This window comes from Anas platyrhynchos, chromosome 3 (genome assembly GCF_047663525.1).
Source record: "Anas platyrhynchos isolate ZD024472 breed Pekin duck chromosome 3, IASCAAS_PekinDuck_T2T, whole genome shotgun sequence".
NCBI lineage: Eukaryota > Metazoa > Chordata > Aves > Anseriformes > Anatidae > Anas > Anas platyrhynchos.
In genome coordinates this window covers 96,602,474-96,621,053 of record NC_092589.1, presented here as the reverse complement: position 1 = coordinate 96,621,053, position 18,580 = coordinate 96,602,474, and the positions used below count along the sequence as shown (strand labels likewise).

The window sequence follows — 18,580 nt, the reverse complement described above, 5'->3', positions numbered from 1 at the left end:
GAATATATTTATTTAAGATATATACACGTATATACACGTGCAAACTTCGTAAAGGCAGTGTTGGAGATCCCTAGGAAATGTAAATAGTGTATTGTTTTGGATTAAATTAGACTAAGTATCTAAATTTTTGTAAAGAATTAAGTTGCAAAGCTTCTCTGGTACCAATTGCAATGCTTTCATGAAGCTTTAAAAAAAAAAAAAAAAAAAAAACCTGAACATTATATTTTTTAATGAATATAAACACTTTTTTAATTTAGAAAAATATTTAATATTGTTAGAAAATATTTAATATTAAGTTAGAAAATATTAGTTTGTTTCCTTCACCTGAAGCAAAAAGTATGAGAGGAATAGCACAAATATGGATATATGTATATTTAATGGGATTTTATTGAATCATAGTATTATGAAGGATTTTCTGATGTTTATATAACTCTTAAAGTTTATCCTAAAATACAAGTACAAAAAAAAAAAAAAAAGTAATTTCATAGCTATTTTAATTGAATGATAGTAATGATAGTTGAATTGAATTAAGTGTGTATCTCTGGACCTTTTCTGTCTTAAACAAGCAAACAAAAAACACTTAATATTTTACAATATATTAATTAATTAATATATTAATTCCAGAGTATATGCATTCTTACTAAGTTGTTCCAATATAAGGCTTGAGGTCATGCTGCTGGTGTCCTGGGATTCCATTGTGAAGAGTAGTCTGTTAAATTTGTTACTAAGCTATAAGTCTCTTAATTTGCAAAGCGATGTAAATTGCAGTTATTATTTCTTCTAGAAACAGAGTTTGCAATCTTTGCAAGCTCTTTAAGAGCTCTCTGGGTGAGTGTAACTTGTAGACAGTGTCCAGCCTGAGACTTTGCAGTGCTATGCTACAGTTAGCACTACAATTGTAATTCATTCCTTACAGTGAATACATTTCAGTAGGCATTTGGAGTTTCCTGTGTGATAGTAAATAAAAAAAAAAAAAAATCTTTTGGAAATAGGCAAGGCATAAATGTTGCATTGTTTAGTTTCATGCTTATTTCACTTTGTCATTTGTAGTTTCTTTAATCTATTATAAATCAAAAGCTGTAGGTTCTGTATATTTGTCTGCCATGCTATTGTGTTATGCATTTGTTTTCCTTGAGAGGAAAACAGGTTGTTTCTTTTGTATTTTAGCTGAAGTCAAAATTTATAATGATTTAAGTACTTTTATGTCACAGTTTTAGATTGCAATTCTCATATTTCCTTTTGTATCTATACTATTTATATAGATGTGTTTATTGTACTCTTAACTTGGAAGACTTCTAATCATAGTTATTTAAAGGTGTATTATAAACTAACAAAAGCATGAAGACAAAGCAGTTTATAATGGCAACTGCAGGCATGTTGGGGGAAGATAGGTAAGACTTTCAGGAATCTTTAATGGCATCAGGAACAAGCTTTTCCGTTTTAAAAATATATATATATCAGGCTATAAGTAGTTCCTATAAAACTTCCTAGTTTAGAGATACAGCAGCCCATACCGGAGGACAGTTCCAGATCTCTCATGTTGAGTTGTTGTGGATATGCCTATGAATGTCAGCAGGTGGCTTCCCTGGTCTAGAAATCTAAATTAATGATTCTGGATTGCAGTGATAGAATAAAACGTTCACATGTTGTGGTGCACTTTTCAATAATTCCATGTAATTAAATATGTGGCTCTTTGGTGCATTGCATATAGAGGAAAAAGTGAAATACTTGTAAAGCCAAAAATATTCCAATATTTGTTACACCGGTGTTAATCTGTTGGTATGAGGGTTAAGTATTCATTTCACTGCTTAGCATCACAAGATGTTTACATTTGTCACAACATTTGTCACATATGTCACAAATGTAAACACTTTGCAATTTAAACATATGGGAGAAAGCAATTTGTTATGCATATCAAATTAACTGCTCTTTTTTTTTCAAATAAAAAGTTGTTTCATTTTTTTTAGAGGGATATGAGATAGTTATAGTTATATTTGAAAGGACCTAAAAGTGTCACATCATCAGAAATGCAATTGCAGTAAATTTACCCTCCAAAAAAGCCTTAAAATCCCATCTTTTGAATGAGTAGAACAAGCTCTTTAACCAAGTGGGAAAAAAAAAAAAAAAAAAGTATCTTGAGGGATAATTAAAACCATATTTTGTCAGAGACGATAGTATGGGCTTAACTGAATTCCCTTAAGTTTTGTTTTTAAACAGATACATCTTGACTTTTATTTCTGTAGTTCTTGGATTTGGGTGAAGGTAAAGCTGTTAACACTGAACTTAGGAGATTTTTGAGAGAAGGAAAATTTTTACAAGAATTTAGGCTCATGCTGTAGAGAAATTGTGTGAAACAGGCCATCTTTAGATCCTGTTACCAAAATCCTTCTTTGTGGAAATATTTTATTCATGGCAAAACAAATTTGACATCCTGAAAAATCTGCAACTGTAAAATGTGAATCATCTGGCCAGAAACTCAATAATGCAGCTTTATGTCTATGTTCAAAATATACATTTGACTGACTTAAACAGATTGTATCTCTTTATGTTTTCCTTACAACTTTGATTTAAGCTGCTTCAAATAGGTACATATTTTAAACACTGATTATAGAAATGTTTCTTCACCTTGTAATTGAAGTGAATATTAAACCAGTGTGAATCGTACAAGGTGGAAGCATAGAAGCTCATTTACAGTTATCAGTGAAGAAACTAGATCTACACATTTCTGATATGAGGAAAACACCTGATGTAATGGGGACAGTGGACAGTTGCCCATTGAAAGTTATTCAAATTGATTGCTTTGGGCTGTAGAGATGAGAAGAGTGAATATAGCTGCCCATAATGTGTGCTTGCATGACACCATCAGGAAACTGATATTGACCAAACAAATGTCTGTTGGTGTGATCTTATGCATATCTGATTTGATCCCAGAACGTTTCATGAAGTAATCCTGAACGTGCCTGACCAGCTCTGGCTGATTACAAGTGAATAGTTGATTATTGTTTACCTGTGGTTGTCTAGCTGACTCAACATAAAGACAAAGAAGGTGGGAAACAAGGTTTTGAGCAGGCAACACTGAGACAATTTTGAAGGATCTAATGTTATTAAGTCACTGTAGAAAATTAGCTTCATTGGAGTGTCTGAAATAGGCCACTTAAAATACAACAAGAAAGTTTATTTTTACTGATAAATCAGCTTATGCTGCTGCTGTATCCAAAATGTAGCTGTGATGATTAGTTTGTTTCAAACATTCAGATTTTATAGTATTATTAGCATTTGAGAGCAAAATATCATATCAGTAAGAAGTGTTATTGTTTCATACAAGTGGAATATGCAGATATTCATTTGATAAGATACTTCTTTCTTTTGGAATAATGTTAAGTAGTGAAAAGAAATAAATAAAAGAACCTAATGGATTTTAAATTACTGAATGCTATAAGAGCAATCTATAGGTAAACATAAAACAGGTATCAGCAAGGTTAATATGAGATGGCTAAAATTGCTGAAAAAAAAATATTCTTCGTAAAAACTGGAAAACAAAACTTTCAAAATACTGCCATGGTGACTTAGCACTTACTGATGAAGTGCTCAAACTTTTATTTCCAGGAGATAGTTCAGTAAAGCGTACTCTTGTATCCCGTGATTTGAGAATATTTTATATGTCTTGTTTGTATATTTAATCTCATGAGTACTTTCACCCAACCTTTGCAATACAGTTCTGGTTCTGAACTTTGTCCATCTAGTGATTTGATCCCCCACAGATCTCCCACATCTAGACGAGGGCTTCCAGAATAGAAGCTGTACTGCAGGCATCTGCTGCTGCACCTTAGAGTGAGTGCTTTTTTCCTGCCAGGAAAATCTGCAGATGAACCTGGCAGCCTGCTCTTATAATTAAGGCCTTGTAACCTTAGAAATCATTCTATTTATGACAGGTTTCATGCTAGCTTTTCTGGTCTATCTGCTGAAATCTTATGATCTACTTCTTAATTTGAAAAAAAAAAAAAAAAAAAAAAAAACCAACAGTCTTTTAAAGTCACTCCCTTTCTATGGCAAAAGGTTCAAACTCAACTCAATTTTAGAGTGTTTCCTGTTTTTACAGGGATACTTGCAGCTGCTGTTCTCACCCTTGTAGGTTTTGCTGTTTGAAACACTGGAAACATGTACCAAGACGGTGATATAGGTCATGGTTGACTTTTCAATTTGTCATCTTGGCAATCATGGTGATTAATATCCAAAAGTTGGATATTAATATCCAAAAGTTGGATATTAATCAGCCGGGTTCTTACACAAAGTAGTCACTAACTTTCTTTCCAGTCAACATATTTGTTTATTGGATCCTTTTCAGAACTTTATTCATGAAATAAGGGAAAAAAAACTTTGTGTTTCTTCTATTCAGAAGATTGATGGATATGATGATTTTTGGACAAATAATAATAATAAAGTCTTACATAAAGTCAGAACATACTTTTAGGCAACTAGGAAGTTGTTCTAGAGCCTTCTCTAGAATAAATGAGAAAAAAAATAAGGGCATGCACTGAGAAGAAAATCCTAGAGTCCCAAGTTGTTTGAAATACATCAATGCTCTCTCCTTAAAAGTCTATGGCGTTCTTGAATTTGTTGGTGGAAGGGAGGCTTAGGAGCAAGAAACAAAACTCCTTTTCTCACTCATGTCATGAGGGAAACAGTGCATAAATGTTGTGTGAGAAAGGAGACCGCACACTCTCTGCTTTAGTGCTAGAGACATGCATACCTCACTGCTGAAGATGTGTATGCTTGGAGTGACTAACTCTAGTTACTGGTAAATCATGGGTCTTTTCTGGTTTGGGGTTATGCTGTTACATTTAACACTAGGGTCATAATGGTCATGCCAGAAAACCAAACAGCCCACTGGACTGCAGCTGATTTGGCAAAAATTCAGCCAAAGATTTTGTTCTTAGCACCAGAAAGAAAAGCAACTGAGCAACTGGAAGCAACTGGAAGAAAAGCAAATGGATATCCTGAATAAACTTATTGGTATCTGCTATGACTGTAGAGGCTGGAAATCCTTTAGTTGATGGAACTTAAAATTATCATAAAACTATCCAAACAAAATACTTCCTAAACTCCATTTCATCAGCATTTTACATGTCTTCAGGATTGTTTTTTGTTGTTGTTGTTGTTTTTTTAAGATTAACAAATACTACCATTCTTTTCTTCATCAAAATTAAGCTATATATGGATTACCAGTGTCATCTTTGTAGAACTAAGAATGAATTCACAAAGAAGCCTGCATGGTATAATAATATTTATATATTTCTATTTATATATAAATAGAAAAAAATCTTGCACCACATTACTCCTTAATAGATGTACTTTGTGCTAGTAGAATCAGAAATGCTGAAATCAGTGGCCATTCACTGTAATAATATATAGTTCCATCCCTACATCCCATCTGCAATGGGACTGTTTTTCTTTGTGCCTTGGTGGCTAGCAGATGGTGGCTAGAAGGTGGCTAACAGATGGCTGATGAGGGCTTACAAATCACACCATAATTTTCACCAAAGCTGCTCTGTTGTTGCCCACTGCCTTTGGAATTTTTTTAATCTCAGTTAGGGCACAGCTGAAGCTTTATTAAGTTCTTTTTGTCAGTCATAATTCAAGTGTCTGAAGAAATTGTTCACTTCATCAGATCCAGTTATTAAAGCATAAGCAGCTTTAATGTCTGAACAGATGAAACACATTCACTTTTACACCGTGCTTAAATTGTTGAAATTGTTCACAGAAGGACACAAACTATATTTGTGAATCTTAAAGGGGTTCCTTTGGGGTGCTTAAAAATTTCAGCAGAAGAAAATTAAGTGTGCCTGACTTTCTCACAGATCATTTGGAAAAGTGAGTACACATTGGAAATTATTTGCTGCTAATGATCAAATATGTTTATGCCTTAGTGTAGTCTTTAAAATATTTCTGCTTGGATGTATGAGTTTTCTCATTAACAGTTTTGCCTCATGTTTTTCTTTCTTCTGCCTTGTAATTTCTTTGGCTTCCCTTCTTAAACATAACTTTAATTTTCTATGTTAGCTATATTTTTGTTTAGATTCTTTTCTCCACCTTTCAGCATCCACTTCTTGAACTTCTCTGTCCCATTAGCAGTCTCTGCCTCTCCATGTTTTCTCAAGTTTCATGGTATACAGTGTAGAGGCAAAACTTTACCAGTAAAAGACATTTGAGAACTGGGCTGCTACTTTTCCTGAACAATACCAAGCAGGGAGCCAAGCCTTCATTTTTACCTGTTGGAATAAACTGGGCTTCCCGTCAGAATGGGAATCACTCCTGTGTGCATTTTGGACACCACTGCAGAGATGCTAATCTTGCTTGGCTTTTTTTTCATGTCGTGTTGATTGACTGTGAAATTTCTGGTTCAGAGAACCAGGCTTCCCAATTCGTTTCAGTCAAAGGAGTAGGAAGCAACATCTTCCCAAAAAGGAGCATCGTGTTATGCTGCTCTTCTCTGCTCTGCTCTCCTGGAGGTGTTCAGAGGATGTGTAGATGTGGTGCTTAGGGATGTGGTTTAGTGGTAGACTTGGGAGTGCTAAGTTAATGGTTGGTCTTGATGAGACCTCTTGGAGGTCTTTTCCAACCTAAATGATTCTATGATTCCCTTACCCTGTGACTAACCTGCCAGAAAAAGTCAGTCACGGCCTTTGCTTGGGATCACAGCCAAATGAACCTGCCCCTTGAAAGGCAGAATTGTCCCTTGAGTTGCTGTGATATCTTTCCTTTGCTGAAGAACTGTGTGCCCCAGGGTTTTGTTTGTTTGCTTGTTTTTTTGTTTGTTTGTTTTTGTTTTAAATATGGGTGTTAGCTGTTATGGATGCATGTAGAAAACTGAAAATGTCAATTAGTTGTAAAGTGGCAGCACTAGTCTCAAGCTATTGATCATCTTTAATCTTGCCATCAGAAGTTCTGGGGATTCCCATGTCTGTGATTACAGGCTTTCTCTTTTTTTTTTTTCTGATCTTTGGCATTGAGGGAAACCTGATTCCCAGGCACCTGTCACATTGTTATATTTTTTTGTTTTGTTATAGCCTGCTTTGATGGTGGTGGTGGGTGGGGTTTTTTTCCATCTTTCCCCATAGTATTATTGATTTGGCTAGGATGGGTGCATTTTTCACATCTCTTTAGGACAAAAGCAGAGTTTTGGTTTTGGTCGAGATTACTGTTGAAACTCAGTTTGCAGCCAGAGGAAACTAAAAAGATATCATTATCAAGAACTGATAAGTGGAGGAAGGTCAGCCAGAAAGTAAATTATAGCTTTGTATAATTGCTGTTTAAAACTACTGAATAGTAATCATTCACTACAATTACCAATTATTCTCAGCTCTGAGCCACAACTACAAGAACAGAATAAATTAATGTAGAACAATATAGAGAGCATTTCTAAAAACAGGTTTAAAGTTCTGGATTCTCTCATTACAACTTTTCTAGATAAAAACAGAGTGAAATTAAACTAATTCTTGAATATTCCCATGCTACATGTGGCTCTGTTTTTTTAGCTAATGTACTGGTAGGACTGAAGAATGTGACACCTGGAATACAGCTGTAAAAATCAAAAGCGTGTCTAGGAGTTCTGAACCTATTTCAGAACCATCTGATGGAGCTACAATAGCCAAAGAAAAAAGGGCTTGGAAGAGTACAAACCAGATTGCATAATGCTCTCTCCCTTGCACTTTATTTGCATATGAATGCACTTCTTTCCCCTGCCTTCCATTACAAAAAAAAAAAAAGTCCTTTATTGCTAGCATATTGACCAAATCACACAAAGGAAGTATCTTGTTGACTCCTGAAGGTGAAGGTCTTTTCTTTCCACCACATTGTAGTATGCTCCTGAGTCTGAGAGTATGCTAAAGCTCGTTTCTTTCAGAACCTGTCAACGTTAAGGCATAATGCAATTCAAAAGTGGTACTTATTGCTTGATATCCTTTCTTGAAAAAAAAAAGATCTGGATTCTTGACTCAGAGACAAAATGAGATCTGTTTTACTTAGGCTGGAGTTACTTGTAACAGTCACAAATGTAAAACTAATCCTATCAAGTAAATTCTTACCTTGAATGCACTTTCTTCTTAAGAATTGGCCAGGAAAACACATATTTAATGTCCATTTGCCATTTATGGCAAGCATCTCATGACATTCTTAAAGAAACAAAATTTGAATTCACTTTTTTGAAAAGCAGGTTGCACAAAAAAAGGGGTTTTCTCTTACTGTCCTACAGCTCCAAGAAGCACCTGCATAAACTTAAAAGCAAGAAAACACAGTTTGAGGTTGGCTGCCTCTTTTGTGGTGTAAGCCAGTTAACATGCAGGAAGTATCACATTGGGTTTTATGTATAAGGATGATTAACAAGTACTGCTTTCTCTGAGGTCCATGCTTCACATTTAAGAGGACTTGGAAAAATCTTATTGTTGGCATATTCTAAAAAGAAATGCTTGATGCAGCTGTATTCCTAAGAAACATATAAGGGGAGCTGAAGCATGTAACTTCTATAGGTTTCTATTTCATAATACAGCCAGCATTCCAGACCTAAAAAATAATTCAGACAGAAATGTGTTCTGATTTAGAGTACAGATATGCAATTTCTCTAGATTCAGAGACTAATTATAAATAAAAAGGGCCTGTTGACTTAATACCATCTTTTTCAGTGTTTTGTTAATAATCCTGCTTCAAATGTGCATTAGAACTCATAATGATTCTCACCAGATGTCTTTTTGCTAGTCAGAAAAGACAATGCTAACTCAAAAGAACATTTTGCAATAAAAGCAAAATGGAAAATAAAACAGACACGAATAACATAGAAGAAAAATTGCATAGCAAGGGAGGGGAAAAAGCAATTAATTTGAAAAATGTACAACTGAAAATTAAAACATAGTTTGGCGAAGTTTTCTGTTTGGTAACTGTATTAAAGAGAACTGCTTGTCTTATTGAAGCAATAAAACAAAATGTTGTCTGTTTAGAAAATGACCTCTAACTTGCAGAAATATGTACAGAAATATGTATTTCAAAATGAAGATGAAATAATAGTTTGGAAGGAATTAAATTTATTCCAGTTTCTATCTTCTGTATGCATTTTTTTCTGAATTCTTTAGTCTTTTAATTGCACTGAGATGCACTGACAAAACATTCACTAGAATATTCACTATACCAGAATATTCACTATACTGTTTCGTTTGCTGTATGGTGTAGCATAAAAGCTATAATTCAAAAGCAAACCTTTCAGGGTGGTGTCAGGACAAGCTGCAGGTTTCCCAGTTAGTATGGACACAGTATTTTCACTTCCCTGATATAAGGTTTTAAGGAACTGTTAAAAAGCATCTCTGCCCTGAAGCTGAAAAAGCAGTTGTAGGATCACCAGCTGCTCTGGCCTTGGTTTATAGAAACTCTTTTAAAAGAGCTTTGGAAAAATCAGTGGTCTGAGTAGTAATGTTTCCGTGATTTTTCATTTATTAAAAACTGTGAGGACAGGTATTGTTGTGCATGTTCTGAACAAGCACATCAGGATCTCTAGGGAACCTGCTTTGGCAGGGGGGGTTGGACCCAATGATCTCTTGAGGTCCCTTCCAACCCCTAAAATTCTGTGATTGTGTGATCTCACTTTGGAGCTGGTTCTATACAAGGGCTCCAAGAACCTAGTGCAGTTGTTTTGTGTGGATTTAACTGCAGATCTCTAGCCAAAGAGCTTTGTTCAGATGGTAGTGAGGCTTGGCTTCAAATACTGAAGGAGAACATTATGGTCATGCTGAAGCATACCTACACTGAAGCATGCATATTTGACGTAGATGAGGTTTGCAGCACAGAAGGACTGGAGAAAAGTAAAATCTTGTTTTGAAGCCATGTTTTGTCCCTTATATTGTATTCCAGAATCCCATAAAGTAAATTCAACAACATGTATTAAGACTACTGTAAAGTGTGGCCCCACATCTGACTTAAATCATATAACCTAACATGTTCTGTACAGTGCCCAATACTGCAGTCCTGCCACAAGAACCCTTACTTGTACACAAAATTTCAGTATTTAAACTCAGTTCTGGGATTTATATCATTATGACTGAAAGATTAATACTAATATTGTTACTATAATGCTATATTTCTATATTGTTGCAATACTATATTATTTTTTGCTCTAACTCTGATTGAAACATGGAATTGAAGGTCTGAAGCTCTGAATTTTTTAGCAGGGACTTTGGGAGCCTACACCTTGCAGTTGTGGTAATACATTGGGGTAGGATTAAAAGGGGAATGATTATTTCTTATGGAGTGGTAGTTGTCTAGAGAAATAATACCAAATGCATATATTGATTTTGAAAAATAGATAGAGTTGTTTTGAAATTATTATACAAAAGTCAATCAAACTACTTTTTCTGCAAAATTAAAATGTTTATGTATACATACTTGTGCATGTTTATGTAGTTACATAGCTTACCTAGTCACATAATTGTATTTATAGTTACATAGGTCTTAGCCATGATTTCAAACTCTCCTCTTACATGATTATGTTGCTGACCATGTTATGTTTTGATGATCATCTTATGTTCAGTTATGCATGTCTCCAAGACTGTTCTGTCCTACCTTTGTGCATGCTAAAGACTTTCATATTTATTACTGACAACTGAAGGATACTTCTTTTTTGTCTGATTTCTTTAATTCTAACTCATAAAATGCTTATTTAAAATGTGTGGGACAAATACTCTTTGCACATAAGCTAGGGGAATCTGTTGAGACAATACTTTGTAAGATGTCTGTTTTGCTGTTTTAAGGATTGCTGTAATCTTTGAATATGCCTTGTTATGCTATTATTTGGTCAACTTTTATTCATTAGGCTTGATTTGAGAGCAAAAGAACATATATTAGAATTATACTTTAAAATAAATATAATCTTGTTTCTTCAGCATCTCAGCCAGTTTCTTCCTGTCTTTTGGAAGAAACTGGAATCATTTTAAATTACAGGGTTTCTTTGTTGAAGTTCAGCTGCCTTTTCACTTTTTTTTTTTTTTTCTGTAGCATGCTAGACTGGAAATCCTTCACTTTTTTTTGATGGAAAATTCTATTCTTGTTTTCTGCTGCTGGATGCTTTGATACCAGATATAATGAAGATATAATGGTTTCCTTTTTTTTTCTGTCTCCTTAAAGTTTAATGTTTTTAATATATGTGTTGATTAGTACAGCCTCTTCCACACATTGTACTGTAGTTATGAACTTTAATCCTTTTAATGGGAAAGTTTCTAATTTAAGTGTTTTTTCCAAAGGAGAAACCTTTTCACATTTTTGATGTTTTCCTGTTTCTTTCATATCTTTAGCCAACAAGAACACTAGTTATGACGAGTATGTCTTCTGAGTAAGTATTAAACATTTTGACTCTTTAGTCAGCATGCAGTTAAACTTAAGTGTTGATAATCTTTTGATGCTTATAAAAAATGAAAATCATCTTTTGGACATGTGTTAAAATTTTATTCTGTTATTCTGGCACGTGCATACCTATGTGTGTCATTGCTATCTACATTGTGTAGGGACGTATGCGTGTTTGTGTTCTTATGGTGCAGACTGAATTGTTCCATAGGTGAGCTCAACAGGGTTTCAGAGTTGTAAAATCATAATATTAACCAAGTTTTGAATTTTTCTGAAACATGAAAATTAGAGTTTTATGTAGTGAAGGATTCAGGCTTCTAGGCCAAGACTTAGTCTTTTCCCCATATGCTCTATTTCTTTAAAAAAAAAAATAAATTAAAATTAAAAAATAATAATTATTAAAAAAGAAGATTTGAAACATCAGTTTAAAATGTTTTCTTTTATATAAATAGTTGCTGAAGAAAGTTGCTGAAAAGCCATTCCAGGCTTTTTAGCCACTTAGTTTCAAAACATTAGAAGCAGCTGCCACTGCATATTTGGGAAGAGTTAATATTTTTCTGGCGTGCTCTTATCATTCTCTTAAAACTCTTAAAGCATAAAGACATCCAAGAAAAACACAAATCCATATTTTATACTATATTTGCTTACAGTTTTTTAAACTGTTTTTCAAAACTCAGGATATTTCTACTACCCTCAAATCTGTTTCAGGATTGAAGTAATTAAATCATGACAGTTGCATAGCAAGCACTCAGAAACAGCACTTAGTGGCTGTACTTTTAGAAATTCTTTGTAAATGGTTGTCAATAGCAATTAACAAATATACTACTATATAGGTCAGAAAGGCAAAATGGTAGTAGTATTTTCCTTGTATTTAATGTGAGTAGATGCAGATAACACCAAGACTGTAAATATACTTTGCTAGTCATGCAGTACAGGATCACTGCAAGGGAGGGAAAGATAATAACTTCAGTGCAGAAAAGGGTAGTGGAAAACAGAGGCTGTGATGTGCCTAAAAGAAGAGAACAGATCCTGGCAGCTGGGTAGAAAATTTCTTTTGTTGAAAGAGGTCATTAATGTTATTTATTTTCTGTTAACATATGTTGACTTTTCTAAAAATAAATAAATAAAATAAATTAAAAATAAAATACTGTTTCATAAAATAAAAGTATCTGGTGATTAAAATTTGCTGTTCTTCAGAACTTTTTCATTAAGATTGTTCTTTTGGCTCTCTACAGTTGTAGGGATTCATCAACCTGTAAGCAGGTGGAAGGAAGGACACTGTTTCTGAAAGAACTAAAAAGCAGAAAATAGTCTTCCAAAGGGCAGCCCAGTGGCCAAAATCCCATTCTACTACTCAGTAACTACAGCTACAAAAGTAGTTCCTTTGAAATTAAATGTCAAGATGCATGAATTCAGTGGTTTCACGGCATTGGGTTTTGTGATGATATTAAATGCTGCTCACAGCCCGTAGCTACTTGTTTTTCTCAGTCTCAAATTCAGTGAAATTTTGCTGTAAATTTGCATCCAGTTGTTTTTTTCTTATTGGAAGTTTTTTTCACCTGACCAATATATAAACTAGTGAGTTTTCAGTGTAACTTAAAAGATATTATGCACATAGCCAAGTCCAGAGTTCACAGTAACCAGTGGCAGGATTTAGGCAGTTAATCAGTGGTTCCATTTCTAAGTGTGTCCACATACACTTTTGACTTGTATAATTAGCAATCCTGTTTGTTTTTACTATTCCTTTATTTGTTTGAAATTTCTTGGGGGAAAAAAAAAAAAATCAACAAAGCTAATTGCTGCCTTCTTTGTGAAGAATGTTTCACAAGTTTTGTTAGAATTACTCTAAGTAATATTTTCTTTAGCTGGGATATTTGGGGAATTACAATTGAATTACTTTCTGTGAAGTGAAATGTAGTGAGAATGAAGCAATCCCAGAGTCTTCAGGAGATGTTCTGACTGCTTGTGTTATGTCAGTAATTAATTTCAATGTTTTACCTTAGAAGATCATCACTGAGATATATAAGACTTTGTTCAAGGTTGTGCTTAAATTTTTGTCTTATGTAGCATGCCATAGACGTTTCCAAGAAGTCAGCTGAGGGGAGTAGAGAAGGCACTGGAACCAGGCTTTTCTCTGCAGATCTTTACTGTTCATTTATAACAATGATCACAAATGAGAACAGTATGTTCTTATGCAACAGCTTTTCTCTAGAGATACCAAGATCTCACTGTTTTCATGAAGATGTATTCATGTGCTTCAGTGTAGCTATGTAGAGAACTCAACTTAAAATTCCACTTGTAGGTGGCCATTCTGTATTTTATACACAGTCCATAAGGTGGCAGTTTTATTTAAGGGTAACTGTATTTTTAATTGAAATATTGACTCAGATATAGTGTAGGTAGCAAGAGAGAACTTTAAGACTTCTCTCTAAATTTAAACATAGCATTTTATTCAAATGATGAAAATCTGATACTTCCTAATGACATCCTCTGAAGAGTGCTGTGTCTAACTGTTTACATTTCTTACTAACACTTTTTTGATAGTACTGCAGAAGCAACCAAGAACAAAGCTCTGTTGTACTGGGCATTATACACAAACAGTATGTTAGATAATTCCTAACTCAAAAAGCTTTCATTTAAACAAACGAGATAGATGTGGGGTACAAATGAGCTTTGATATGCAAGTAGATATGATTGTGTGCTGACAAAAAAAAGGTCTGTTTGGATTCTGTGGAAAGGCTAATAAATTTTGGGTTAGTAAATGGATAGAGGCTGAGGGATAAAAGGATAAGAAATGATTGGTGAGGAAAGAAAAGAGGTGGACATGTAAGAAAACTTGAGTTAATTTGTTTTGTGTATATATGCTTGTATAATCATACATATCCATTCAACATGTCTTTTTTTCCTTCTGTTCTTTTTAGGGAACAAAATACAGTAATTCAGGTGGTGAACAAACTTGGAGACTTCTTGTTCTCAGATGTTGTATGTGAAACAACAAGTCATGTAGTTACAGGGAGTCCTCGTCGTACCTTGAATGTTATGTTGGGAATTGCTCGGGGGTGTTGGATTGTTTCTTATGAATGGGTAAGAAATATACATTTTTAGGACAAAATAAGTTTAATTTATTTTGTATAGCTGAAATATCAACCGTGTTTATGTCCACGCTATGTGCAGTGTTCAGATACTCAAGCTTCCATAAAGAGTTCGCTCAATTATAGGTAACTTGTCTGTTTGAAGCTCTGCGTTACCCTGAATACTGTCTTTCAGTACTTATTCTAACCACTGTATTTGTGTACTGCACCTCAGTGTATATTTTAGAAATGCTTGAAGACTCTTCATCTCATGACAAATGCATTATTTTGGACAGATTAGAGGATAAACAAAGCATTTCTGCTCAATGTTAGCCAAGTTATTTTATTCAGTTTGAATTTTTGTGTACTATTTTAATACACTTCTATTTTGTCCTTAAATATGTATTGTGTTCAGAACTGGTTAATAAAAATAAGAGGAAGTTATTAGATATTTTGCTGCATTGTGGGAAAACGTTGTTTTGTTTGGTTTTGTTTAAAAAAAAAAAAATAAAGGAAACGTCGTAGATGAGTAGTTTGGACATTTTGTAATTTACAGAAATAATTCCCAGATGCCCAGATCAAATAAACATTGTATTTCCTCAAAATTTCTTGTGGACTACCACATAAAGTTACCAGACTGTTACTGTAAAGAGAAGATAATCATGAATTGCTGTACTGGGTTTAGCTTGGGTGGAATTATGTAATTTTCCTCATAGCAGCCCATATGGTGTTGTGTTTTAGACTGGTGACCAAGGCAGTGTTGGTAACGCAACAGTGTTTTAACTGAACAGTGCTTGCACAGCATTAAGGCCTTCTCTGGCTTTTCAGTTATCCCCACCAACATGTAGTTTGGGAGCAAAGAAGCCAAGAAAGCTGACCCAGCCTGACCAAATGGATATTCCATGCCATACATGTATCATGCTCAGCTGGGGGGAAGTTTTCCCAAAGTAGCTATTGCTCAAAGACTGTCTGGGCATCAACATGCTCATGCATAACTTGTATTTTTGCAGCGCTTGTTTTTGATTTTTTTTACTTCCTTTTTTCTTCTTCACTTACTAAACTGTCTTTATCTTGACTTATGATGTTTTTTTCTTGCATTTGCCCTTCTGATTCTCTCCCCCATCTTGCTGGGGGCTGGAGACTGAGCAGCAACTGGATGGGGGCTTACCTGCCAGTCAGGATCAAACCATCTCAATTGCTCACTATGATTATAGAGATCCACTGCAAGCCAGTTAATCTGGCATAACAGAAGGCAAATCTTCACCTTTCCTCATGTTTCCAGATCTGTAAAACATTAACGTTGCAAGTTACATGGAAGTATAAATTCATCTACAGTAGAGAGTTGTAGAATAACTTATTTATTATTTCTTCTTTTTCTTTTTTTTTAATAAATTATTTAAAATTTATTTGTTAGTCTGAAAACAAAATGATCTATTACCTTTTTGTTTTCAATATGTATGGCACTTACTCATGTTAAAAAAAAAAAAAAGCTTCTCCTATATATTATATATCTTAAAGAAGCTGTTATGGTATCCTTTGAGGTTTTAAGAAGTTGAAGCTTTTGATAATTAATTTTCCGTTGAAAAAAAAGGTATTGTATCTTAGGTCATCCTAATGAGCCAACAGTGTGTCTTTTTGGGGAAAAAAAAGACCATCTTTGGCTGCGTTAAGAACAAACTTGAGAAAAGGGGTCTAACTAGACAATCTGGTTAAAAATATGCCTTATGACATATGACAATTCTTGTCTTATTTCTAATTGTTTGCATAGCTTTTCCATCTTTTTACCCAGAGTAGTTGACTGAACACTTTAATCAAAGGAACTATGAGGATTTCTGCAGAAAGCGAGTCAGGGGAATTCCATTTAAGCAAAATAATCTTTTCCTTTTTATAATACTAAAACACTCAATCCTTTAAATGCCTTTCTATACTGTAGCTAATCCTACCATAAGTCCTCTCATTGGTAAAATACTTCAGATTGGATTCTTAAAATAATCAGTCTGTTTGGAGAAATAATTAGTAGTTTTAAAACAAGACATTTTTTTCAACAGAGGTAATTGTCTTGCAGAAGACCTTCCTTAAAATTTAAAGTAACTGGAATATTATTTTTTTTTTCCTTTTTCCTTCATTTTTTTTTTCTTTTTTTTTTTCTTTTTCTTTCTTTTTTTCTTTTTTCATTGCCTTTTGACTTGTAACATAGAGGAAGAATTTAGGCATTTAGCCTGCTTTTTCTTTATTTTTTTTTTTCCCTGAAAAATCTTAAAATGGTCTTTTTAAATACAATTGTTGGAGAGCTATCAAATTTATCATTAGGCATTTAATCTTTTTAATACTTCCTTTACGTATATTTCAAGATGAATTATTCAAGTATATAAGATGTATATAAGACGATTCAGTGTGCTAGTGGGAGGCCTTAAATAATGACTAGTCAAACACTGTTTTCAGACCCTTAAGAACTTAATGTTTGACATAAATTTTCCTATATGGTGTGGATAAGAGAACAACCTGATTTGCTGAGGAAAATTTGGCAGCAATGCTGACCTTGTAGCTCTAAAACCTGCAGGACACTTCATGGTGTTCCATGACATTCAAGTTGCCTGCTACTGAGTTAAATAAAATAGTCCATGCTTGATTAAAAAAAAATAAAAAATAAAAATTAAAATCAAATTAGGTAATAGAAGATTGGATTCCAGACTCTTTTTAATCAAAGAAAAGGTAAACATTTTTTAAGAGTATAAAAAGTCCACAGAATAAACCATGCCTTTCCACTTTCTTCTTCCCTCCTTATTTCCTCCTTTCTTGTGTTCTCTAATCAGCAAGACTGCATTCTACTAGCATTGAAATTAAGTATGTGTCAGATGTTATTACTTATTCTTTCATAACTTCCAATATTTCTATATCCAGCACAGTTGGATATGCTGTGCTGCTTTACCATAACTTTTTAAGTTACATTTTCTTTTGTAACCGTGTATTAGAAAACTTCTAGACAGCTCTTTCTTTTCAATATATACACTTATATTTTTAAGTATTACAACTTTTCTTAATTCCTTTCCACTACTGAAGGAACAGTTGAATAAGAACACATAATGGCTTAACAATAAAAAGTAGTTTTCTCAAGAATAATATTATAAGTCATCGCTTGTTTTTGTCCTACGTGAATTTGAAGCATTTTTTTCCTATTGCAATGAAAATACAGTGGTTGAAAATTGGTCTTTGCTGCAGTCAAAAACAAATTTTTTGCAACTTAAAATGGAGAGTTCTTGCTTTTGTGTCACTGAAAACTGAATATTGTAGTGAGTGGTGACTTAATTATTTACTGCAGGACCTCTTCATGAACCCTGTATCTAATTTACTTTTTATCTAGGAAAGTAGATATGACTCCTTTGTACTCAATTCCAGAGCCATGATAGACAAGCATTAATCCATCTTCTGTTAAGATAAACAAAATTCAATTCTAAACAAAATTCTGTAAATACTACACGAATGATAGACGTTATTACTGTAAAATTGGCCTGGAAATCAAATGGGATTACTTAATCATAACTAATCTTTTGGGTTTATGTTTTAATTTATTTGTTTTGTTTGCCAATTACTCTTGGTACAAACATCATTTTGGTGCTATATGGACATGATGTACATGATACAGAATATGGTACATCTGTCTTGGCTCAAGATTATTTGTGAAAAAAATATTTTCATGCAGCACATCTCTAAGAATTGTATTAAAAATTGCAGTTTTCTTGTTTCAGTTAAAGTTGATTTATATTGTCATTAAAAGAACTGTCTTGGATTAACAGGTTTATTTGCAATAAATGTATACAGCTATAAGTATATAGCTAACAGATTTCAATAATGTCATTGTAAATTGTAAACAAGTAATTGTAAAAGTATACAAAAGTATCACCTTAAAATTTATAACTTAAAATCTTAAGTTGCCGTCTTAATTGAATGGTTTTTAGTAAGTTGTTGTACTTTACTTGGCTAAACACAGCAATGCTTTACATTTAGAATTATTTTAAAGTTGATTGACTTATTAATGTACTTAACTGATGTTTAGGCTTGGTATGCTATAATAGCTATAAAAATTATTTTCTCTGTACAGCTGTTGCATTTTCAAATATTTAGTTTTATGT

The 18,580-nt window shown here is 33.6% G+C and overlaps 1 protein-coding gene across 3 annotated transcripts in view; it reads left to right on the top strand.

The window, feature by feature from the left end:
- The window catches only part of MCPH1 (microcephalin 1), a 125,683-nt gene that overhangs the window by 20,523 nt on the left and 86,580 nt on the right, over window positions 1-18,580 (top strand). For all 3 annotated transcript variants that reach the window (XM_027455113.3, XM_027455112.3, XM_038175946.2), the window contains exons 10-11: window positions 11,331-11,368; window positions 14,301-14,463. In XM_027455113.3, coding sequence (XP_027310914.2) covers window positions 11,331-11,368; window positions 14,301-14,463 — 201 coding nt within the window. The remainder of the gene's footprint in view (window positions 1-11,330; window positions 11,369-14,300; window positions 14,464-18,580) is intronic.